The 27,264-nt window shown below is 40.5% G+C and overlaps 2 protein-coding genes across 3 annotated transcripts in view; one reads left to right on the top strand and one right to left on the bottom strand.

The window, feature by feature from the left end:
* The window catches only part of LOC124170852 (fez family zinc finger protein erm), a 128,455-nt gene that overhangs the window by 79,510 nt on the left and 21,681 nt on the right, over positions 1–27,264 (top strand). The gene's annotated exons all lie outside the window — the stretch shown is intronic.
* On the bottom strand, positions 16,407–16,811 carry LOC124171179 (glycine-rich protein DOT1-like). Its single transcript, XM_046550319.1, has one exon. The coding sequence runs from the start codon at positions 16,809–16,811 to the stop codon at positions 16,407–16,409; it is 405 nt and encodes a 134-aa protein (XP_046406275.1).

A 27,264-nucleotide genomic window follows, 5' to 3' on the forward strand; every position in this document is an offset into this window, starting at 1 on the left:
ACGGCAGCGTTAGAACTTAGAAATAGATAATATGACTTGCAGTGTAGCCTACTAATTTACGAATACCTTAATGCATGTTTCTGAATTTTATTATTATTTCTTACAGCATGTGGTAGCATAATTTGCTAGTAAGCGTAGCTTTTTTTGGACCATGCGGTGTGCATGTGGTAATCCAATTGCATGCTGGTGATTGATCACCCCGTCCCAAAAACCCTAGAGGTGGCTTGCAGGGTATCATATATATATGAATATTTTTTAGTTTTACCCCTAAAAATTTCAGCTCGATCGCTCCGACAGTTTGGACTGCGAATTTGTATCCATCACACTATCAGTGAATCAAATAGTAGCTATTATTACGTAATGTAGATGTAGGTCATCCTAAGTCGATAAAACAAGTTGATATTATTGACCCTAGAGTAATTTTTGCAACGTTAAAAATTGATGTAATGTCAGCTGTAAAACCAAAACGCAATATTTACTTATTTGATAAATGCAACTTCATTGTATTTGGTGATATGTTTAATGACTCCAACACAAAATTCGTAGCTATAACAGAGGATGAAAGCACAGATGTAGCAAGGAAACACTTCTTAGAAATTCTGCACCTAGGACTCAAAGTCATATTCCGCAAAAACTGAATTTTGATAATAAAGAACCATGTTGGTGTAACAATGATGTCAGAAGGGACCTTTGGAAATAGAGAAAACTATACAACTTGTACAAAAAGTCCCAACCAGAGGTAATTCCACCCGGTTGTAATCCCGCCAGGGTGGTGTGTCCCATTTTAAGATCTCATGGTACTAAAGTAGTTTCCTCCCCTCTTGAATTTAAAAGAACACTCCGAGGGCAGCAGATTAGGCTTCTAACGAGCCTTTTCTTATCAGTCGTCGAACCAAATACACTAACTAAATTCATTGCTCATCCGGAGTAGCCATGAAGAACCTCTCATTAGGTCTTTCCTATTTGTAATCGGTTCCTTTGAGAACTCATTCCTCTTCCTGATATTCACTGCTGTTACCATTTCCACTTGCTCCAACTGCTCCTGTTTGTCCCTTACATTTTTTGCTCGCAAAACTTTACAAAACATCATTACCTTGTTCTTCTTGCGATTAATGAGAATTTCCTTACGGTGGTTGTAAAATTGGGTTCGAACTTTTTACTTATGTTTTTTCTTCTTTTATGTGGCTGGTGTCGAGACCTCGTCTGCTAAGCCCATAATCGCCCATTATAGCTGAGCGTATTAAGTAGTTGTTCTTCAAAATGAGAGCCAAATATTAAAAGTGCTACTTTCCTTCTCCCAAACGGTCTCCGGCCCGATTGGCGTTGCGTTCGACAGGGCAGCAATTAATACCTCCAAACCCTCCCTCAAAGTGGATATTTTGAGGACAAAACCAGACAATGTGGACTGCTGAGCATATGATGCCACAAGCAGTCCAAATCGTGCGCACATCGACACAGCCAGAGAGCTGGCCCGGACTTAGAATACCTGGGTTCGAATCCAGGTCAAAGCGAATGGTTTTTTCTCTGTAGATTTTTCGCACAATTTATGCATTACGGGTGATTCCCGTAAAAGTTATCACAGTGGCTAGTCCGGGTATACTTAAAACTAGTCGAGAGCGAACACTTCTATGTGTTCTGAGTCCGGACCTGCTATCCGGCTTTGGCGCTGTGTGCACAATTTGGACTTCGATATGTTCAAAAAGTCCATTCCACCTTGTCCTGTTGTGTCCACAAATATCCACAGGGAGGAATGACGCCTCGGTAGCTGGCTAAAGCACTCGACCGGAAATCGGGGGATCCGAGATCGTGTAATATCATTTGATGATGTGCGGCATAGATGCACTTTGGCCGAATAAATGATCGGAGCAGGCCTTTTCATAGTACCCATAAAATGTTGAATGGGGCTAAAATTCATGTGATGCGCTATTCCTCAACTAAAATGAAGGTATCCCTTCCGATACGCGCCGATATCCCTGTCTTTGCGAAGAGGGGTGGGACGTAGGTCGGGTCTCTTTCATGTGCTGCCATCTGTGGTTGCATTCCCCTATTTGCCCTCGCCTTTCCCCCTCGTCCCTCTGCGATTCTCGAAACACCCCACACATGGGCGCTGATCGCTTGCACGCCTCCAGCCACAGTTCAACCGCACTAATGACCTTCTGTCGCCGTACAATCAGCTTCCGTGAACTGTTTGGTATGGGATTTGTCGGAGGCGACCAACAGCATAGATTATTTCCGCTTTCGGAATGGTTAAAGAAAGGAGAATGGAGAGAAACCCAGCGTCGGTATTAGTCTATTTCAGACGAAACGCGCCAAGGGGACTAAGGCTTTACGTTCCATCAGACGGACGTAGTGCTGAACTCAAGTCATTCTCCACACACCACTCATGTAGGGCTCGTATAATATCTGAAAAATATCTGCCATCCCTGGGATTTGATTTGAAGTCAACACGCTAACCACTACACCTGATCGACATGAAGTATGGACCCCCACATTCATTATTTATCGATATATACTTAACTCGTTAATAGCACTGCGTCGAAAAATGATACACAGCCTTCGGGTTAACATTTACATGTACTACTACCCTATTAACCGCCTCAAACATACGTGGCGGGTAGTGTTAGGACGCCAGCCGTTTACAAATTAAAAGTATATGCTGCACGAAATTACGCCTAGCATTTATTATAAGTCCTTCATTGCTCGAGGGAATAACGAATTCCACGCCTATTAATTTATATATTTCTTTATTTATCGTTTCTATTGGATCTGGAAATGCTATGGAACGAATTACTGTTTGGGTAACAACTTCATTGATTCAAATACGCTTTGGTCTTTGCTAATAGTCTTAAGGCGTAAGCTTACACGATGTATTAACACGTACGGGTTAATGTCTAAATGTATGAACGCAAGAATGAACGCCAAAATGCACCGTGTAACCACCCAACTTGTGCGAATGCATGCACAGAAAATAGAACCTGCTCTTATTTGGTTCAATGCATTCGTAAATGTTCCGTTCCGGTCCACCAAAATCATTCACGTAAACGTACGTTAACTTGTGCATGTTAATGCACCGTGTAAACAGGCCTTTATCACTACATCTACATCAACATAATACCCCGCAAGCCACCTTAAAGGCGTGTGGCGGAGGGTGTTAGAACACCAGCCGTTTCCAAATAAAAAGGAATACTCTAACGTGGTTCCGCCTAGCATTTATTATAGTCCTTTATCATTCGGGGAAAAAAAATTCCCATACCTATCCGTTCGGCAAAATATCTCTCTTAATTTATTGTTTCTGTCAGATCTGGGTATAAGAGTGGGTTCTAATATGAATATCTCCGTGTCGCTTTGAAAGATATCAGTTCTCAATTGCTTAAGCAATCTCAGCCTAGCACACAACCTCGGAGTCTCTAGCGGCTCCAAGCCTAATTCGTTTCAAACATGAGTAACGCTTTCTGCACGCCCGAATCATTTTTTTTGTGAATCAAGCATTTTTCCATAATATTTTTTAAGTTCACGGATTAAGTTCTTCAGCGCTAGATGCCATGAACTCGCTGCATATTCAATGTGTGACCAGACGAGTGTGAAGTGGCATCTCTCTTATAATTTTTCATCCGAAAATCTTCTCAGAACACGCTTGGCGAAACCTGCCTTCTTCAGGGTTGTGCCACTAATATTTCTCATACCTATGTGTTCCCCACGATGGGTTCAAAGTTATCGTAACTCCCAGATACTTGACTTCATCTGCCGCCTTCAATGTTATCACCATCTACAACATACATATGGGCATAGTTGGACGACCTACTCAAGAAATGTACCGCCGTGCATTTGCTCAGATTAAATTCTAGTCCCCACTCTTGGCTCCATACGCGAGCGTTGTTTAAACCGGTTGAAACAGTGAGTGAGTTTTAGCACGTAAATGACAGTGGAGCGGTTATGAAAAAAGTATTTCTCATATGTGTTCCCCACGATAGGTTCGAAGTTATCATAACTCCCAAAATATTAACTTCATCTATTGTATTTATGATATCACCATCCATAACATATGCATTGGGAGTAGTTGGACGACCCGCGCAGGAAATGTACCCCCGTGCATTTTTTCCGATTAAATTCCAGTCCCTATTCTCGTGTCCACGCATAGATGCCGTTAAAACGGGTCGAAGTAGCAAGTTAATAGAAACTCGTAGCATCGAATACAAATGCATCGCATTTAAATGCATTGATTTTTGACAAAATTGACAAAAAATAGAAATCAATATAAAAACGAATTTATAGAAATAATATCTTTATATTAACGATCAAGATATTCAACTGTTTACTAAATTTGCGCCACAAGTATTAGTTTTAAGTTTCCTTTTCACACAAACATGACAATGACAACGATACACAAGCCTCTTGTTAGTGATCTTTTTGTGAACTGGCTGGTTATGGTGAGCTTTACTGGTCCAGTCTCTGAAACGCTCATTCGGCGCGGACACTTGTCGTGAGCAAATGAGTTGCAGCACGTAAACGTGCAAAATGGTAGTGGCGCGGTTATAGGTCTCATGTCAGCCAATGAGTTATCGTGTCGCCGACCTTCTTGCTGCCGGGAGGAAAATGACTGTTTCGCGCCGCACCTCACGCGCGGCCTTTATCGGCGGGTGGGGGGTGAGGGGGCATGCCGGGGTGCGGCGGCGCCCGCCATTGGCTGCCGCGCCTTCGACTGGGACCGCGTGCAGCCCGCACTCGAGGGAGCAGTCGCTTTTTTCTCAAGGCATCGATCTTTCGGATTGTTTTCGCAACCCGTCCCGAGAATAGAGGGACCTACCTACTCTGCCTCTCGCCCAATCACAGCGTGTCGCAGGTGGAAAGGGAATTCGGGAATGGTGGGGTCACATACACGCTCGATGCTGCCTGGCGTTACTTTGTGAAACATTTTGGTAATGAAAACGAAACATGAAAATAAAACTAAGTGATGTGTCTCAGATTCTTAATCGCCGATCAAGTGTCGCCATCGTTATAGTTATGACATTTTATACCTTAGATCCCTTTTGTTGTGTTTTATCTTCTAAGCCAGTCTTTCCTTTTGCTTCCTGATCTTTCTACTGATCAGAAGCATCCAATGAGCCCAATGAAAATTATAGTGCAATATTAAAATGGCCAAGTGTAGATTGAATGCATGCGAATACAGGGGCGCATCTAGGAATTAAGGCTAGGGGGGGTTCCAGGCGCAACTAGTACTTGAGGGCCTGGGGGTATAGCATACCTGCCAGGGTAAGCGGGAGTAGCGGGCATGGGTGCCGACTTACAAAAAATATTGGGGGGCCCAAACCGGGGACCTTGCCCCGGTAAATTTTATAAGTGGTGAATTTTAAGTTTTTTAAGCATTTTAGAAGAGTCATATGATCAAAATTAGAACCCTGATCACTCGAATCTCGATATCTGGACACTCCGGGGAAAATCGACAAGCCTGACACATTTTTTCCTCACATCTGTAACGAATTTTTGGGGGGGCTCGGGCCCCCTCAGGCCCCGTGGAGTCGGCGCCACTGGTTGCAGGGTCCCTCCCCCAGAAAAAAATTAAGATAAATGGTTCAAAATGGTGAGTTTTGCGGCCATCTGAGAGATATTTTGTTAATATTCACACTATTCTATAAGTTATATGAATCCAATTGAGTAAAATAGATTTAACTCAAAAATTTCTCTGAGCTCTGGGGGGGGGGGGAGTTATCCCCCAAAACCCCCCTCGCTGCACCAATGTGCGAATAAACGTTTAAAGGCACTCTTATTATCGTCTTTTTATTTCACCGGTATCGGTAATATCTTATTTTAGCCATGAAAGAGTGTGGGGGTCCCATGTATATTTCATAGAGCATTGGATAACTGAAGAAAGGGTCCGAGGTTTAAGTCCTTGGTGATGGCTTTGGACACACTCACACACAACTTTGGCAGAAGTACTTTTGGCATGTGGTGGCCATATTCTAAAACAATTCCACACCTGCCATAAATGAATGGATTATGTACTCCTATGTGTTAGTCTGATCCTATCCTCACCAGACGAAAACGACTTCCGCATTGAGCACAGAGTGAGTGAGTGAGTCTTGTGAGTGACTGAGTGAGTGTCGCATAATAATTTATTTTTGGAATATTGGACCTCGGTGTAATTAGCAAGAGCCAAGGAAATCATGCAAGAGTGACGGCTGTCATCCATGACGCATTGATCGTCTCTAACATTTCTACCCTTCTAATTCTATCCTTGTACCTGTCCGCTACCTGCTTGGCGTGTTCCGGTAAAGAGCAAAACATTCAAATCGACAACCATGGAAGGAAATCCTCGCGGAGTGATGTGCACGAGGATTTCTTTCGTATATTCACAAATCTCAACCCTTGTTGTATTTGCAGTCACTACTTCATCACAATCGTTAAACATTCCTAAGATTTGTTCGACGTAGCTCCTCACTCAAGTCTGTGCCTCATCTTTTCATAAAAACGAATCTCTATTTATTTTTTTTCATTCCTTGTTCCATATCTTTCATCTGATGCCATCCTTTTTTGTACTTAAATACTCAATTTATTTTTGCATTTCATACCGCCAATACATTTCCCTTACTTGCATATTGACTCACCCAAAGTTTTGTAGATGATTGGTTCTTCATTACGACGGACCTTCAAATCATTCAGAATAGCAAATTAAGTTTCTGCTAAAACGATGGTGAGCATCCATTAAATCCTGTTTCGTATGTTGGATAGGATGGTTTTCTTCCACTCTCGACCACATGGAGTCGTCACTAATTCATATGTATAATTTTCAATTAATTCCTGCTCATACATTGTAGGTATATATTATAATTAGGCAGATTATGCAAACAATTAATTTAGCCTTTTTTGTGTGGGAGAGACATATTTTTCGTTAAAATCACAAATTGGGCTGACTTTTAACTGCCCAGAATATGGATCAATCTCTTGAAACGTGGGTCAGCAAGTAATAAAAAGTAGATTTAATGCATACAAGTTCTATTGAGGGCAGTATATCCGCCCTATCTTGAATATATCCAGACTTTTTTCCCTCCTTATGTGTCGAAGAAAATTTATGGATTTCGTGAGCGTTTGCTCGACCCGCCATTGGTCCATGTCGTAGCTGTTGGTCCATATGCGAAGAGGGGATGGGAGGAATCGACTCCTGTGATGCCGTCACCGTCACCGTCGCCCAATTGGGGCATCGACGCAAGTCGCTTCGCGTCTGTTTTCCGCGCCGGCGATCGCCCCACGCTGATTGGCTGCCGCCGCTCCTTCGATTGGCGCCCTGACACCTGAGACGCCGCGGCGCGCCCGGGCACGGTCGGGCGTGGCCCGGGGGGAGGAGGTGTGGAGGCGGGGGTGGTGGAATGGGGCGCCGGCGCCCCCTTATTCCCCTCCGCCCCCGCCGCCCGGCCAATAGGGGTCGGGCGCACCTCCGACCCCATCTGACGGCCCCGGTTGGCCCTTTTGACTCCACGGCCGGGCTGGGGAGGGGTCGCCCCCGCGTGCGTGGGGTGATCGCCTCGCGGGGGCGGGAGAGAGGCTTCGCCGAGTGCCCCCTTCCGGTCCTCGGGGGGGTGGGGGGCGCCCGAGTGCTCGCCGAGTGCTTTGCGCATGCGCCGTGGGGGCGGTCGAAGTGCCGCGCGGTGACACCCGCTCGCCCCCGCACCCACGCCATCCGCACGCGAACGATGGCTCAGAGGGGGAAAAGGGAATCATGAGAATTAATACCAACATTTATCAATGCATTGTGGAAATGTAACCTCCACTTTTCAGGATTCTAAGGGATAAAGTGAGAAATAGGTGACCCAAAGAAATAGAGAACTTTGACTTCATGTACCTCGGAAATGATTGAGATTCGCAGGATTGGTTTATTCGAATATAAATACGATATAAAGAACTGAAATAAAAATATTAATCCTCAAATACAAATGTTCTAATGTTCTGAATACAAAATAATACTGTTCATCATAGAAAGTAAAGAATATAAATATGCTTTCAGTAATATAACATTCCAATCGCTATGTTTCTTAAGTCTAAAGACTATGGACATTTGCCTGATGGGATGCAAATTCATACAGGGAGAGAATATTGTGATGGCCGTGGGTCCTATGGTCGGGAAAAATCAAGTAAATGCCAGGCGTTTTCCTAGTGTCTTCGTACTTACGCCCTTGTACTTCTGAAGATTTCTTGACACCTTCAATTAAATCACTAATATCTCATTTTCGCCCTGACTATGTGCATCATAGTCTGTCTTTTAATGGTCACCTTTGGGCATCGATTTCCCCTTGCAACTCAATGTAATTTCTTTTGTGAGATACTAGCGCTTCTTTATCCAATCTAGTGATGATAAATGCGTGGAATATTGACACGTTGTGTGAGCTGTGTTTGTTCAACGTATCTTGGATGGGGCGAGTTTCTTCCATTTCCGACCACATGGAGTCGTCACTATTTCTTAAGCATTATAATCTTTTTTCTTGTGGAAATATTTCATTTTCAGTGCTTAAATTCAGTGCACATTGCAATAATAAATTGTATCCAGAAATGTATCGTGTAAAAACACATTTCATTAGCATTATTCCTGCTTCGTCGAAGCGAAAATTTACAAGCTTCCAATTATGCTATGATAATTGATTGGCTAGAAATTATGTTAATATAAAGTGTAAATATCATTTACGTATTTATTTTATCTCGTACGTTTAGATAAATTATTTAGGCAATGGTTTTAATTGGAATTCCGTACAGAAAAGTTTTCTTTTGAAATGTATCATTAAATTATGAAATTATTTGAAATAGTGGTAATAATGATAATTGATTCTCAATATACTAATTCTAAAATGTGAAGTTAAACATGACCTTACGTTTACATGACATGAAATTTATCTGACGGAGTAAAAATTCCTGCACAAAAGTTTCAACAGTATATTATAAGTTATAGTTGAGTTGTTGTGCGGAAAAATCAGGCGATTGGCTGAATTATCTATCATATAAATGCAATGTTTGTCCTTTCAATACATAGAATCTTTTCCGTTCGAGGAAATCCCATAAATGGCGAAAAAGGATTAACTAGGAACTCTGAATTAATTGAATTTAGCTCATTTTGCCGACAACTGTTGGATCAATCGGATCTGAAATCCGTTGAGGCCTCCAGGACGTATTCCCTCTTGTTTTAACCTCGGAATTTATAGGCAACAGTCATCACCGCTGAGGTTAATAAAACACTGTAGATTTACACAGGCTTTTATTTACAGATCGATCATGATAAAATTGACTGCGCGAATTCGGATACTATATAATGAGGAACAATACTCTCCACTGTTCACTCATTTATGTCCTCATTTGTACGACTTAGTAGCATGCATTATATGTCTAAAGAATGGCAGCCAGGATACCTTTCTACTAAAGTTTTGCCTATTTCAAATGATTTTGTTGCCTTAGCATGAGCGTTTCTCTGTAGCCTCGTAATTAGTCAGGGAATAGTGATTTATCTTCTATATCTTTTATTCTCTAGGAGCAGGTTCTTTCAATTTACTTGAATTCATGCTCCTAAAAGTTGTTGCATTTACCATCTACGACCTTACATGACACCAAAACCTCTAAGGGCGATTTAAACAAGATAGGAAACAGTAGACGTGGTACGCATAGTAAATATATGATTCGAAACTTCTTAGACGTACAAAATGACAGCATTAAATCCATCTAAGCAATTAAATCCAATAAGAAGCGATCATACTCAAGATTTATATAACGCATGAAGAAATAAATGATTGAAAATGAAGAGAGGGAGAACAGAGGAGCACGTTGCGTGATAACTCTTCGTTTACATTTCCAGCGGTATAAATCAATAACGCAGGTTGCAACGAACCCTTGTAGGTTCTGTGTGAGAGAGCTCCTTTCCCAGCTGGTATATTCTCCTTTCCTCATGGGTGTTTTTGGGCGCGTTCCATAAACAACCGTTTATCTCCTAATCTTGCGCTTCAAAATTTAAAATACTCAATAAAATGTTTGGATTACCTTTCATTATTTCCTAAATTCGATTCGACCATTTTATATCATTTAATCAGCGTAAACTGTAACACCTTGAGGTTAATCCTGGTTTTAAGGGTGACTAAACGTCCTTTTGGCGATAAAAATGAAGTTTGAAAATATATTTGCATGGATTTGCACTGATCACGTTTAATTTTCCTGCAGCTGTACCCTTACTACTTAGTTTTTTTTAAGTTCTTTGGTCTAGATTGGGAAGAAAAGTTGAATTGTAATCCCAATTCGTTATGTGCCTAGTGCTTATCTAAGCAAAAAATTCATGGTGGCACAGCTCCTGGTTCTCCCTCTTTACTGAATCTCAATTAGATGCTTTCTATCAGGTGGTCCCATTTTATATTTTGCTCGTTTTAACTCATATGGAGGTGTAAGGCAGATCAATTTCTTCTAAACTGGTAAAGAGATCTCAAATCCGCGCATAAAGCACAAGATAATTATTTTGTTTTATTAAGTCACCCATTTTAGTAATTCTACCACTTCACAGTGCGTAATATCCAAAATTTTAATCTGTTAACTTATTAAAGCTGAGCAAAAGTTGGCGTAGTGCATCTCTATTTCTTAAAAACCGGTAATGAGACCTCCAATGCGGGTAAAAAGCGCATTATAATTATTATATTTGCTTAAATCGCCTATTTGATTAGTTTTACCACTTCACTGCGTGTATTATCCAAATTTTTATCTGTTAACTTATTAAACTGAGCAAAAGACCTGAAGAGGATTATAGCTACACATTCGACAATTTTTTCCACTCGAATCTAATACAATAATTACTGTAGTCGAATACACGAATGAATCAGCTTGGATTAGCAACCTTAAGTACACATTATCTTACTTGATTTTCGAGAGAGAGAGAGAGAGCGGAATAAAATGGCCGTTTCTTGGAGGAGCACATCCGCCCCCCTGCCCCCGGGAGCCGTCCCGGAAGCTGCCACCCCACTTGCCACTTGCCTTCTTCCTCATCATTCATTCACGTCTTCGCCGGGGGCGGAGAGGGGCCGTGGGGAGGCTCCCCCACCCCCGCCTCCCCCCCTGCTGTCACTCGCGACACCTGCTCGTGCAATACCGTCACATGGAATGTAATTGCTGGGGAAAGGTTCAAGGTTCTCGGGTAACGTAAGAGATATTACTTTTACGAGGGGATACACAATTTAGCTGCAAGGCGATTCGCTGGATAATGCGGAGTAAACATTGAAAATATATGCTCTAAATTTTCTGTTTTTTATGAGGCAGTCAAAATACGACTATAAATACAGGAAATAATATTTTATACGTGAAATTAGATTTTTTTCACATTTTTCTTTTCTGCTCCTTTTCCGGATTCTGAATATTTCTTAATTGAATCCTGGACTGTGCTAATCTCCTCCAACTCCGATCTATCTCTAACTTAGGATAGAAATCGTTAAAAAAGCTGAAAATTAACTTTACAATTTTTCACTGAGGAGTAAATAGATTAAATATCATACCCCTTCGAAATTGGATTGGAAATTCATGCTTCGACCGAAAAAATACACGACATTTTCATCCCTGTTTATTGATCCTAGGGAGTACGTGGTTTACGAGATTGAAAAGCTATGGTACATGCATTGAAAAAAATGTTACGTTAATTGAAAATGTTTTTATAGTCATAAGCACCAAATCTTTTGGATAAATTAACCGTTCAAAATATAGTACCAGGTACTCGACCACTACTTCAAATTTGAAGGCCCTGTTTCGTAGGGTAGCGACAAAATAATGGATAAAATAATTTTATTAGTGATAATCTACTCGTATACTTTTCTTCTACTTAGTTTGGACGCTTTTCCGTCCTTCAAATGAGATCTACTTCAGAATCTACTTGATAAGAAATTTAGGCGTAGAACCCTCTCGATTATGCCTTCAATCACATTAAATCTCTAAATGGCAACGAATTGTATAAACTCCATTTTTGTCTCTTTTACCCCAGAATTAACTAAGAGAAATTTGGCTGATCGGCATAGAAACGCTTGTTAGGTGACCTTAATTGTTGAAGATAGTGCTGATTTTTTGAGGGTATCCATTCGTAACGTCATTTCGCCCTTTAAGAAGCTAAAATAAAAATTTCCGGCAAATACACCAAGAATTGTATACAATCATGTGTAAGAGAGGGGAAAAATGGGTCTGTGGGTAAAAATGTCACTAAGGAGAAACAAATTTTATATGCTTCGTAACACGGTTGAAATTTTTAAGAAGAATGTAAGAATATAAAAATATTTAAATATATTTTTATATTTATTTCCACAAGCTCAGTAACCGCATAAACCACATAATGGTGCTCAAAGTTAGTAAACAATCATGTGTAAGAGAGGAGAAAAATATGTCTTTAGGTATAAATGTCACTGTGATGAAACAAGTTCTATTTGCCTCATTTCACGTCCATTCTTTAAAAGGAAAGGACAACTTTTAAAGATATTTTTATTTATTTTCACTTGCTCGGTAACCATATAACCTCTTAATGGTGCTCGGAGATAGCTCCAAAGTCGTAATAATGCGCGTCTTTTTTTTCCACAAATGTCGTTTTCAGCGGAGGGGACGTCCGTAGGAAGCAATGGAATTCTCTTCCCTCCTCGGAATCGGACCCATTTAATTCTTCGCCCATCTGACAGGCGTCCCTCTCAGCTCACCCATTGTAGCGGTGGCGCGTGGAACTAAATCGGAGCGACCGTTAGGTCTGAGAATCTCGGCATTGTGCCGCACCCTTAACCTGCCCACAAAACTCAGTCCCCTCGTCTCTTCCAGCCCCCACTCCCCCGCCTCCTCCACCACGCCCCCCTCTCGTCGCCACAATACCTCGCCCCACACCCTCCACGCCATCAGTGCCATGCGCAGCGTTTCAAGCCGTTCCTTTTGCTCGCCTAAGGGTGACGGTGCCTCCAAAGCGAAGTATTATGCTCTTTGCCTTTTGTCTCTCAATTTCTGTATCCAGTCTCGGTTTCTTCATCATACTCACTAGCAATGAAAGGTGGATTTGAATTGTTTTTCATTCTCTTTTGCTAAAGATAAATCTTAACATCTCATCTGAGGACCAAATCTTGATTTTTCGCAGTTTTCCTCAATCCTCATTATCAATGACATATTAGGTATGACTTGGATTGTTTACCATCTACATGAAAACACTAAATGTTAGCATATAGATGAAATATGTTTTCATTGAGGTCTCGAGAAGAGCAGCAAAATTCGTTTCAAAAAGTGTACAAATTTTATTTTCTCTTTTAGAATGCTCATACTGCTTTCTCATCGCTAGCAACAGATTAGGTATTACTGGGATTGCCATCTAAATAAAATCACTAAATCTGAACATCTAACTAATAACTATTTTTCTCGTTGAAGTATCAAGACTTGCCGGAGATTTCGTTTTCAAGAAGTCTTGAAGGCATTAGTACTGCAGTTAAAAAAGTATTAAATCTTGAAAATATAATTTTTTTTTTTGCTCATACTATGTAATCCTACATAGATTTTTGAATCACGGATGAAATAATTGCCCGGTATTCTAGTGTCTGGTCGTCACAAATGCTTTGTCATAAAATTCGAAGAACACATTTTTTAGGATACAAAAACGTGCAAGTACTAATGCCATCTGCCACAATATGGTATTTATGAAAATAAGTACTCCTCCTTGCTCGGTTTTGGAAAATGAGTGGCAGAAATAGAGAAGTTTTCTATGCCGCTGAATTAACTGGAATGGAATGTATAATTTGAAATTCCGCATGGAAGCAAACATTTTATTTTCGGCCACATCAACAATTTATTTTATGAAAAAACTCATATTTATTGCTGGAAATGATATTTAAATTTGACTTGTATTTCATAGTTGTAATGTCCGGAAACATTGGTGTTCCTCTCACCATAGCCATCTTACATAGCCATTAATGGAAGGCAGCGGGGCTGATGTTAAACATTTCTATAGGAGACTATTGGTTTCCTTTCCTACTCAGCCATGTATCATAATTTCCATCACCTTTTATTATATGACCTGGCGTTGACGAGTGTCATCAACGCCCGCAGCCCTTAGATATACTCAGTACTAACAGAACTAGAAAAATAATTTGCCCATCATGTTTTACATTTTCACTTTAACTGGAGTATATGTGTCTTTATAGTACTCATACCCTAATAAAGCTTTTGCCGGCCTCGGTGTGGTAACGTTCTCGCCTGCCAAACAAGAGGTCGCGGGTTCGAGTCCCGCCTGGGTAGGCTTCCCCGGCCCAGGGCAAGGTTGCTGGTGTACGTTTACTTGTTACATTTGTTGAACACCTCGGTGTAAATTGGCCAATAAGAGCTGTGTCCGGTGGTTTGAAAAAAAATAAAATAAAACAAAATCTAAATATAAAAAGTGACGTCATTGAGTTTCTGCGAAAAATTTCAAAACGGACGACCGGTGATGTTTAAACGTGAATGGACAAGTGCCAGGATCATCTACGCGTTTAATTAAATGATTACTCATTTTTCAAATAAATAATAGCACCTAAGTATTTCTAGAATAAGTTAACATTATTTCAAAGAGTCATTTATTAGTTTTCATTTCATTTTTTATCATTTTAAAACATTTTAACCAATCAAAATATGTTATTAGAGGAAAAATAATGCAAACAAAGCCGCTTAAAAGAGCTGTGATCAAATTCTCCCTGTGAATGACTCATCTTCGTATCGTTGTTTGGGTTATTTCCGTTTTAGAGTAACAAATGGAACGCAATCAGTAAGTGTTTGGATGAATAGCCGAGCGATTATTTGGAAGTTATCCCAATTGGGATTAATTACCTCAATTAATGAAGGATATTGGAAATACGAGGGCTGTTCGGAAAGTAACCTAGGTTTTTTATAAATAAAATTATAATGTAGATTTACAAAATTTATTGTGCGCATCTTATAACTACGACTTTCCTTTACTTTCCAGCACAATTTCCATGAAAATTGAGGTACTAATCATACTTCTAAACTAACTTTGATATTCCTTCTGCAAAAATAATTTCCCGCCTATCCCTTTAGTCATCCGGTCATCCTCAAATCGCTGGGAGCCAAGCCGTTTCTTCATACGCATAAACCCATTCCAGAATACTTAACTCTTTTACTCATTATTTTTGGGCCATAAACAGCACGAAGTTCCCTGTGAATTGCTGCTGCCGTTTTAACAATCGAATGAAAGTACGCACTTCACACTTGCCGGGATTTTCAATTGCAGCACACATTTTGTAAAGCTTCCGAAAAGCATCTATCGCTCAAACCACCTTCACTCTACCACGACTGTACGCCGACTGACCTGACGTGCGTGCCGACGCAACAATGGCGACACTACCCCCTCCAATTTTCACGTGTGACCAAACGGAGGTTACTTTCCGACCAGCCCTAGTAATTGACCACTCCTCGCAGTGAACCGCAATTCATTATCACTGATTGCAAGTTCGAGTGAAATTGGATTCCTATTTCTAGTATTACTTGACCCCTCTTCCCAGAAAGCCACCATTCATTATCACTGGATTACAAAATCGATTACAAATGGAATCAATGCTGCATTTGCCTTTTTATACAGTCTAAAACGCTTCTCAATTTTCAATTTTTCAAGTGAAATGTTTTTATTGAGTTTACTGCGGAGGGAAAATGTAAAACTGGACTATTGAGCTATTTTCTTTTGCTAACAAATTTACCCTGCCAACGCTATACAAAATACTTTGGTCAATGTATTTTCGACTATTTTACACGACGGTTTCACTTATTGGATATAGGATTCCTAACCTTCATATATTTTAGAATAGTCAATATTATGTATTTCACTGCTCAAAGCGTTGCGACTCAACGTACCCATCTGAATGACTAAAAACTATGGTATGGGGGTATATAAAATCAAATCGTTCACATAGTAACCTTAAAAATGATGTTTAATAACATAAAAATATAGTTAAGTGATTGTAGATGTATATATTTCGTCGGTGTTAGCTTGTTTATGCTTTTTGTCATAAGAGACGATTGTCGTCCAAGAGGAATGGTTCGCCCTGAAAGATTATCGTAGATGGGAGCTCATAAAGTCGTCCCCCTTCCATAGTTGGATACGCCCAGGCCTTGTCAAAAAAATAGTATTTGCGCGAAAAATTGGAAACACAAAACGGAAATGTAAACAGGTGATTGTTCAAATAAAATTTTGACTTTTAAAATTTTAAGAAACAAGCAAATGGTGAAAAAACCAACACACGAATGCCAATAAAATTTCAGCACGAGATTTCAGCTTCCGATTCCTCTTCAAACCCCAATGCCTTCCTTGATCAGCGAAATCGCTAACAGTAACGCCGAACGACTGCGAGAGGATGAAATGGCACGCTCGATATATATCGAAGCAACTCGTAATGGCAGATTCCATTTGACTGCTACGGAAAGCGACGCCACGGCATCTTCAGGGAGGCGAAGATCGCGCGGCAGGTGAGGCGGGGGCAGCGGGGGAATGCGAAGAGCGTCAGTCGCTCCCCTCCGCCCCCGCCTCCATCCCCCGCCCCATAGTTGGTCGTCTCGGCTAAAAGGTCGCGCGGCCCCCGATGCGCAGCGGCGGACGCGATCGAAGAGGAGAGGACGCCCCCACCCCCGCCTCCGCCCCCACCGCCGCCCCCCGAAATGTTGGCGGGCAGAGCAACACTGTCTCGCCCGATCGATGAGGCAGCGGGGGCGGCGTCGCCCCCCGGCCACGCACTCGACTCGGGCGACCTCTCGACGCCCCGCCCCCGCCGTCCCCCGGCCGCCCCCGCGCCGCCCCCGGCCCTGCCGAGACCCCCGCGCATGGCAAAAGAGAGAGGTTGGCTGTCGTTGATATTCATCCGGGTGGCCGTTTGTGGGCCACTTGAATATTTGAAGGCGTGGAGGGGGTCGCGGCCCCCGCGGGGGCCTGCTCAAGGCGCTGCCGGCGGCGTGCAACATCCTGCGCTGAATCATTAACGAGACGGAATCGTTTTTATTCTCGAGTTTGCAAGTGTTAACTACAACTGTACCGGTGCTGCTCGCGCGCACGTCCACTCGCGATTTATTGATCTGAGTGAGACTTCGGTTACTCAGTGTTCCAGCTCGAAGGTTGGTATGAATCGGCGTGGGTAGAGCTCGCCCCAAACTAATACGCGAGCAAAAGAATTTCACCAATTTCGCGAAAGGGAATGGGTTCGAAGCCACGGATGGATAGGCGTGGGTAGACCTCATCCCAAACTAGTATATGAGCTAAAGAATTTCACGATTGTGCGAAGGGGAATCAGTTTATTTCCCTAGTCTAGCCTGGAATATTATGGGGTTGTCCAAAGTCTTATTTCGGAATTTGAACCCGGCATTCATCTGTCTGTAGCCTAATATCCACTAAGCTTAACTATTGCCAAGCCGTTGCCAAGCCCCTACAAATGCCCTCATGATGGGAATGAACACTGGATTGTAAATTTTTCCGCCAATGGATCTTTAAAAGTGCCCTACTAATAGCGGTTTTGTTGGCACTCCTTCATTGACATATTATTAAACTAATGATTTTTGGATGAATTAATTTGGATGACATGGTCTTTACTAGATGTGCTATGGTTTAATTATCATATTGAGGGTTCAGCACATTGTCACAATTTATTTCCGTACAATACTTAAATTTTATTAATAATTGAATATTAATTTGATCGAATTTAATTTTCTATTCTATTTATAAAATATGTAACACCTCCTGTTTGTCTAAACGGACGGTACAAAGTTTCAGAGCAGTGCATTCAGAACTATCACATTCATTTAGTTTCAATGTGATTGATAGGAGCTGAGAGACACCCACAAAAAATAACTGTGGCTTTCGTGTTTCAGCGGAACGGATGGCCACCGATTTTCCATTATTCGACGTTTCAAATAAGTACTCATCAGGAAATAAATTTTTGGAAGTAAGCCCCACTCAATTAATAATTCGCAAAATTGCCATCCGATCATCACCACCGACTAGGAGAGTTGCAAATGGATTTTTCACGGTCGAAACGCGATTTGATTTTGTACATGGTAATTGAGAGCATTGAGGAGATGATTTTGGAAAGTGCCTCACCTCACTTCAGCCAGATTGTGGCAATTATAATTCCGTCCTTCATATGCTTACTTTTTAATATTATTTAGCCGCGTCTGTGGATTTTTCCCGTTTGAATTTTTATTTTTGATATAAGGGAGTAAAATTTATTATTGTATTTAAATTCATCTCATTATTTTTTTCTATTTTTCATCTTTTTTAATTAATGTATTTTGTATTATCAAGGCTGAAACCGACGGGTCTGACTCAATGTTTTGCGTAAACGCTTTCAATTCAATATGGATAAACTTCAGCGTATCAAAAGTTTTATTCAAATATTTGTAGTTAAAGTGATTATGTTTTTCCCCTCACGATTTTCACTATCGTTAAAACAACTGCATTACTAATGGCAAAGATGTGGGGAAAATAGCTCATGATATTTAAACTTTTGCCAATTTTTAAATGCCTTATCTAACCAAGTTATGACTGCAAAATCAGCTCCTAATCGTATTCACCTTTGTATGTTCCGTTGATTCAATTACATATATATTATTCGGTTAAATGAAAAAAGAAAAAGCGTTATTTATAACGAGCTCACTCTGAGTAGTTAATAGAAACAGTATTTTTGTTCATTCTGAAACAGAGGGAGCGTGCGAAGATATTAGAAATCGTCATGTTCAATTCAAATATTAAGAAGTTGATACTGGCTTGAGCATACATTGGTGAACAGAATATGGAGGTTCGATGAAGGTTACAGGGGAAAAAATACATAATGAAAACCTTAAGATACAGATCAAACAACTCAACTGATTACATTATTAGACATGTGAATATGACATTCATCGAGGGGCGAGTGGAATAGAAAAAAAGTTTAAGGTCGCGGAAAGAGAAGATTGAACAAGTAATGAGGGAGGTGAATTAAAGAAGTACGGAAGTTTGAAAATATCACCTCGGAGAAGACAAATATTTTAGTTGAGAGCTGCTTCAAACCAGATTAAGGACTGCGTGCCAATGGTGATGATGACACATACCGTAAATTATAAACTTAACAATATAATGGCGATAAATAATATTGATAAACTTATGAATATACTTTGCTCATCCGTTTCCAACGACAGATTTACGATTGCCATTGCTGAAATAGAATTTTCAAACAATGGGTCATATTTGCCTCGTAACGCCCATTCCTGCTTTTCTCCTTCCTCAGGCACTATTCACACATTCCTTTTGCTTTCCACATCTGGCGTCCGTTGTTGGCGTAACAATCAGTCTTAACCAATCATTGCTATCTGATGGATTTGAGAATAGAAAGCAATGCTATTCCTTTCCTATTTACTTCCCATCGCAATCGTCTGCGCGTGCGCAAAACGTGACTTAGAATAGCAATGAAAAAGACACAGGAACGTGTGATTAATGACTCAAGGAGATGCGTCACTCTTGCTAGACTGGCCATCTTCTTCCCTAGAATATTACTTGCTTAAAAGTAATGCTGCCAGTATTTAGTTTAGGAGTTACCCCTGAGTGTACACTGGTGGATCCAGGTTAGAATCTCGGTCAAGATTTATGAAATTTAACTTCGTAAATTTTTCGCATCCGAAGCTATTAAGGGTGGAGACCTTTGTCAACATTTACATGTACTGCAGGTACGATAATTTTACCAATATATCGACTGCTTATAATATTTAACAAAAAATACCACATAAATCTCAAAATGTATCCCCCTCTCAAGATAATGAATAGAGCGGGGACGTATTATTGACAAATATTAATGAGGATGGTGACAAAATTTGTGAGAATTTAAAGAAGAAAAAATTGTTAATTATAAAACAGAAATGTGTCGGGAAATCAGACCGTTCTCACTCATTTAGTAATTAAACCGCAAAGTTTGTTTGGATCGGTGAGGATAGAGCTTATCCTGGATTTAACCGCAGGCGAGTGAAATTCACTCATTCAGGGTAAGGTATTACATCATTTAGTTACGTGAGATGTTAAGGGGGAAGGAGGCGAAGCGGATTGTCACCCAACCTAACGTGGGAGAGAGGGGAGTCCTGGCAAGTATCGCGTATTTTTTTCCGCAAGAAACAGTTTAAAATTGCGATCTTAGTAATGTTAAATACTAGTCTTAACTAATCTTAAATAAAATTTATTTAAAAAATTGTTTATTTTTAATTTTTTAATAAATCCAACGGAATGAAGCATATATTTACCTATTTACTCTGAAAATACGCATTTTCAGCAATCTAACGTGATATTAAGGCCGTTTTACACGGGGAACGGAATTGCGCAGGTTAGGGCTGCATTAATTTATAAAATGGCGTGGAATTGCGCGAATGCATGAACGAAATTAGAACACGGGCTATTTTGCCGTATCGCATCCACGCATTCTCGCATACGTTCTAGCAATTCACCGCTTTACACGACGCAATTTTGATTGCGCCTTCGCACGTACGTCAGATTGCGCAATTCCGTGTACCGTGTAAAACGGCCTTTAGAGTGAGGGGGTCAAGCTAAATATCTCACTAAGGGGGAGAGGGTTTCAAAAATCGCCAAAATCACCTCACGAAATTAATAGACGCCCCCTTAAGGACCGGGTATCTTTCTCTGGGCTACCTCGTACTAAGAAGATTTTTGGGTGGGATATCCCATGGCTTCACCCGAGTATTGAGCCCGGGACTCCTCAATCAGTAGCCAAGAGCTCTACCCGCAAAGCTACCACGCTCTGGAAGGGGAGGATGTCCCCTAATGATACACCCTTCTCCTTCCACTCCACGTACCCTTTGGGCTGAAGGCATGTCGCATAGTGGCTGAAATAGAAAAAAAGCTGACCAAAATTAAAAGTATAGACTTTTTTCTTTCACCCCGGGAATAGTATATCAGTATTTTAAAATGTCCCGGGTACGTAAAACCGAAGTATTTTTTTCAAAGTAATTTTTTAAATTTTTATTGCTGGACAAAAAAAATCAATAAAAATCTATGAAATCTTGATTGCGCGTTTCTTACGAAATATTTCCATGTTTATTCCCCAAGCAATCATCTTAGATCCCCACTATATTTCCAGGTCTGACGGAAGCGATTAATTAAGAGAGATATTTTGCCAAACGGATAAATATGGTTTTCCCCCGAACCATAAAGAACATTTATAAATTCAAGTCGCAATTTTGTTTGAGCATTTGCTTTTCATATATAGCCGGCTGGTGTCCTAACACTCCCCTGCCACGCGCCTTTGTAGGCTTGCGGGGTATAATGTAGATGTAGATGCAGATGAAGCAATGGAATATAATTTATAAATCCGAGTTTTAAATGGGTATTTGATGTCAGTACTGTTCTTTTGCTTAATTAAGAGCGAAATTTTGCTGTTGCCAATCCTTTTTATTAATTATATGATTTGTAATAAATATCACCCTTTTTCGCTAAATATTTACCTAAAACCAGTGGCGATGCGTCGTGGATTATGTTCGGGCAAGGTTAAGTCGGACGGCCGCGGCGGTGGGAGCCTTGCGTTGAATTGAAGCGTGGGCTGATGAGGTCGAAATCTCCGGGGGTGGCGCCTGTTTGCCCTGGCGAGCTTTTTCAATTAAGGGCGTGCTAGGCGACCGAGTGCCACCAAACCACTCGACGCCCGTCAGGGATCTGAAAGGGAGGATTGGTGGGGGTCGACCACAGTTCATGCGTCGCTCGGTGGCAGGGGTGAGGGACCACCTCAGTGTCAACGAGGATACGCTGCAGCCGGAAGCCGAAGCCGACTGGCAACTAACTACGGGATGCCTACGCCGCGAAAATTATATTTGCATGGAATTTAGGACTCTTGAGCAAGTAGTTGTATCCAGGGACGCAGCAAATAATTAAGGCTAGGGGGGGTTTTAGGCGCAACTAATACTTGGGGGTGTGGGGGTATTGCATACCCCCCAGGGTAAGCAGGAGTTGCGGGGGCCCTCCTCAAGAAAATTTTAAGATTAATGGTTAAAATGACTAGATTTACCACTTTATGAGAGATATTTGATTAATCCTAAAACTATTCTGTAAGTAATATTAATGCAATTAAGTGAAATGGATTAAACTTAAAAATTTATCTGAGCTCTGGGGGGGGGGGTTTATCCCCCAAACCCCCCCCCCTCGCTGCGCCACTGGCTGTATCTGAATTTTCCTAAATTCCATTTGTAAGGCATCAAATTAACGCTACCATTTTTTAATATTGCCTATGGTCGGAAAGTTACCGTCGTTTGTTAGGGCATTAATAAGCCTTATTTAAGCCAAGCGCCCGTCACCTGCTGGCAGGGTACTCTGCTACCTGCTAGCAGCTTGCATCGTAGCTGCGCTCATAGCTTCGCACCAAGGTGGCCTCACGCGGCGGCAGCTGGAACCAGAAGGACATCACACGGGCTTTTCCCAGCATTCATACATAGCCGTCGCATTTTCGCGCGCTTGAAATTTTTCTCTTTTCATTTGATCGCGAAAAATAGATATCGTGATTAAAAATCTAAATTCGTGAAATACGTACTCCAGGAGTAATAATCTTTCAATTTAAGCAATTAAAAAATAGGAAACCACCCTATTAGGGGCCAATGCCTTGGGAATATCAGAGAGAGGGGAGAAAGAGCATGAGTGCATCACAAACCAAGAAAATTATTCAAAGAAATGTATTATCATAATAAGTGGAATCTTGCATCAACTATCGGATTTTCTGCTGCCAAATGGGAAATCTTGGCCGTTTGATGTGGTGTGGAAAAATAAAACTATCTAGTCATATGTGTGAATATATGTGGAATTCGGAGCAAGTATTTCTAAACAACAATATTTAATTCTTAATCAAGTTTTTAAGTCCTCGTTTCAAAGGCGCGATATTACTTAAAATATTTATTCTGATTTAGCAGTTTTTCATTTACATATTTGAAACATTTCAGATATAAATTAATCCTGTAAAATTGCAGTACTCGTGCCATATGCTCAATTAACCTACCAAAAACTGTTAAATACGTATTTTTGTTAAGTTGAATATTTCATTAAAAATTTTAATGTGCTGCATAATTGATCTTATGTCGCATGTCTCTGGTAATACGTGCTTTTCCATTTTAATTCACCAGATTATGCTCAGTGCTGTAGTTGGGAAAAAATTTAGGCGGTACTCACCAAAATTTGCCAACAACTGAACGTGTATTATTCATCCGGCCGCGATTGAAATGTCAAATTCCAACTCTTATATTAGTTCCAAGTTGTGCCAAAAGGTAACTCTGAACAAGTAAATAATCATTTCCGATTCTTCCATATGAAATCCATTCAAAATGAACAAAAAATACTGTTTCTAATAACTCCACACAGTGGGCTTGTTTTAAATAACGCTTTTTCTTTTTCGTTTAACCGAAGTTTTTAATTGAATCAGCGCTGACTCAAATGTTAAGGTATTATTTTCAATGCCATGTACAAAGGCTCCTGCTGTATATTATATGGCTCTTAAATACTAAATAACGGTACCTTAATACTAATAACGAATGCTTTATAAACTTTTGATAAATTGTTCTACGTTCAAGCCGCCTTTGAGTGTGTCCATCATTTTCCGTGAACTCGTATGAACAATTAAAGATCATAGCTTGATCTTTAATGCTTCATATAAGCATTTTGAGTAACCTAAACGAATGACTCCCAATGAGTGTATTTACTGCACAGAAATGAAAGCCATTAAAGATCTTAGGATGGCTCGTCGTAGAAGACCATGGTTTCTCGAGTATTTTAATTGGACCATAGAATGTTCTGAAAAATTTTTGTGCTTATGAATTCCAAACTTATATATTATTTTTACAATAATGACACGGTATGACAAATCGGGGCTTTAGTCGGCCAAATAAATGAAAATCATACTGATAGTAATCATGGGTTTTCAATGAACATTATTCCAAAGAATGTGGTTTGAAATGTCCTACCTTAGGGACTGATACACATTTTAACACACAGTTATAAGCATTTTGAGTAACCTAAACGAATGACTCCCAATGAGTATATTTACTGCACAGAAATGAATGTCATATAATTAAATCTATGTAATCTTATTCTTTCGGTAAATACATTCATTTATCTACGACATTAAGACTTTTTTTAAGTTTTAAATACATTTTCAATAAATTAAACGAGGCCTCTTTAGTGCTGTGAATAGGCTTTTCTATTGAAGTTTCTACCAATAGAGGTTCCAGGAACCGTCAAGTTTCGATCACGACTATTTTATTAAAATTATTATTCAAGCTCTAATACATCGAACGAAATGATAAATTGACCGAGGAATGTTCTCGCGGTAAGACCTCTATGGATGTATACATCACTTTTTATCTCAAAATATCACTTCCTATATGTATTTCAAGATAACCTACACGAATTTAGAATTTATTTAAAATAATTGTAATTAAATGAGGTTTGGATTCCCTTGCTGTCGATATTTTTGACTTTGAACAAGTGTTCTGTAAAAAGATAATGATTCCGGTCTGAACAGAAAATACATTTTTTCTGAGGCAATCCCAGCACATATTTATGACATCGGGATTCATATTATTCTCTATTTCACTATTCTCTGCCACATTCTGATACACCTCTTCAGGTATCCGCTCATACTCTCCTTACTGTGCTCCTGACCAAAGCAAAACATATCTTACGTATCTGATCCGTCTTTAATATGATTCATTTATTTTTTCCTCATTTTTATGCTCACAATATTCCGGGAGCTGAGAGGTCTGAATAGCCGCTGAATATTGTAGCTACTCGGTCAACCTAACATTAATTAATGGATTCGAAACTTTTTATGTAATTTTATGCGATAAAAATTCTCATGCATAACCGTGTGGTAGGTAGTTAGCCTTCATGATAAAATAAAAAAGGTAACAATTTTGTTAAATCCACAGAAAATTTTGAATTTACTAGCACAAAATGTTTGAATCGTTACGGCATCTTCAGGTGCATGAATGAAAAAATTTTATGTGGATGAAAAAGTGTTTAACATGTTATTAGCATTTATCATGTTTTGCTTGTTAATCTGAAAAGGATAGCTCCACTGTCATATTCGCAATGATTTCCTGCGAGGGAGTAACACAAATTATGAAGATTGTACAAATAGTGGCTTACAGCGTTTTTAACTATCTGAATTTGGAGGATAAGATATTACAAACGGCAAAAAAACGCTTTAATGAGGACAAAAGAATCCACAGAGGAGTGTGAAAATTCAGCTGATGGCTCAAGATAATTAAGGCAGCTTTAAGGCTTAAGTACGCAATAGTTTCCAATTCTATCCTCGTTTGAACTAAGAAAAGTAACCCTGCAGTTAAACTTATCCTAATGGTGGATATTTTGTGAAAATTTACCCTAATTTAGCGTAAAAATTCATCTGTGGAAATAACAAGAAACTTTTTCGTATTAACTGACATGGAAAATGTTTTCTTAATTACTTTGGTAGAGTGCCTTGAGCTATGGTGGCCTATCCGCGAGTAGTGCCTAAATTTTAGGCTTCACCCAACATTTTCATACATCCATCATGACCGATTGCGCATTTTAGCATGGATTCAACGCTCCCCTAACGCACCGTGAGGTCCCATCCTTTGTCTCACTTGATCTATCCTTTCAACGCTCAGTTGACGCATTTTCGGGTTAAATGGTAAAATGCTCCGTAGCTGGAGTGTTCCCTTTCTTCATCTCACTGCCACCTTCCCCCGCCACGCACTTGGCCCAAACAATTGCGGACCGACGAGCGAGCTTTGGTTGCGTTACTGGGGAGGGGATCTTTCTCAGAAAGCTGAGAACTGGGAAGGAATCAGAAAGGGCGGACGCACGTGCCGCGTTGTTGTGTCAAAAGGAAAAACCACGAATATCAATGAATTCTTCTCAGGTTTCCCACCGGGGTAGGGTCTCAATGTTGTAGGCCGACGTTTCGTAGGGAGACTTTCCCAGCATCTTCAGGGCTGATGATGCCTACGTGATTAATATGTTGGGAAAATCTCCTAACGAAACGTTGTCCTAAAACATGCATACCACAACCCGGTTGGAAGTCCGAGAAGAATTCATTCATGTCATTCATCGGGAAAAACTTCGGGTGTTAAGCACGAATATACTGTCCGTTTTAGAATTAAAACGACTCGAACTTGAAACAACATGTATCTCAAGAAAAAATTATTTCACGAACAAACAACATGCATCAACGGAAAACTTGTTATATTTACGCAGGTTGGTGGAAGATAAGACAAAAATTCATTCTCATTACTTTATTGGTAATGAAAAATTGTTCTTCTATCTATTCTTTACAATTCTATCGGTTGTAATCTATTGCGAGGTCAGTGAACACTCAGAATACGGAAATCTATCGTAGGACCTACGCAGCGTATGCATCGTGAAAGCAAGAATGGGGACTAAAACTACATCGGAGCCAATGCACGGCAGCAAATTTCCTGCGTAGGACTTCCAACTATCCCAATTTATATGTCATTGATGGAGTAACCTAAAGGCATCAGATGAAGTCATTTATGGGAGATATGATAATTTCAAAGTTAAAGTGGGAAAGATGTTAGAAATATTCTACGCAGAGCCCTGAAGAAGCTAGGATTCGTTAAGTGTATGTGTTTAGGGAATGTTTCTGTATGAAAAAGTGAAACAGAGGTGCCACTTGGTATTCGTTACTTAACTCTGACGCAAATTAGGCCGAGAGCTGCTGGGACTCGGAGGATACGTGCTAGGCTAAGATTGCTTGAGATAATAAGAGCGACAGATTTATCAGAACGGCACGGAGAATATAAAATTTGAACGCCCTTACGTTGGTATGTTATTTGGAGGACGCTACCGACAGCTCAAGTCATTTCCGCCATGAGGGAAGGGTCGGTAAGGAAGTTGGAGAGAAACCCGGCGTCGGCATTAGCCTCCTCTAAACGAAAGGTGACAAGGGGACCACGGCTTAACGTCCCATCCGATGGACGGAGTGTTGCGCTTGAAATGTCCTCCGCGGAACATTCAAGCAGTCTCTGAAAAATCTCAGCCACCGCCGGGATTTGAACCAGATCCCACGGTGTGGGAAGCCAACACTCTAGCCACCACACCAACCCGATCCCCCGCCCGTATGTTTCTAGGTCTGACAGATGCGATATAATTTTCCCCTCAGCAATAAAGGATTGCAATGAAATTTAGGCGAAACTCAGTTGTCACCTCACTCAGTAATGCGCACCCTCTTTTCTTTTTTGTAAACGGTCGCCTAGCAACCCCGCCACACTCTT

The sequence above is a fragment of the Ischnura elegans genome, chromosome X, assembly GCF_921293095.1.
Source record: "Ischnura elegans chromosome X, ioIscEleg1.1, whole genome shotgun sequence".
In the NCBI taxonomy this organism is placed as follows: domain Eukaryota; kingdom Metazoa; phylum Arthropoda; class Insecta; order Odonata; family Coenagrionidae; genus Ischnura; species Ischnura elegans.

What these genes read in the sequence shown, in the direction of transcription:
- LOC124171179 (XM_046550319.1), bottom strand. Translation starts at nt 16,811, where the DNA reads ATGCGCGGGGGTCTCGGCAGGGCCGGGGGCGGCGCGGGGGCGGCCGGG.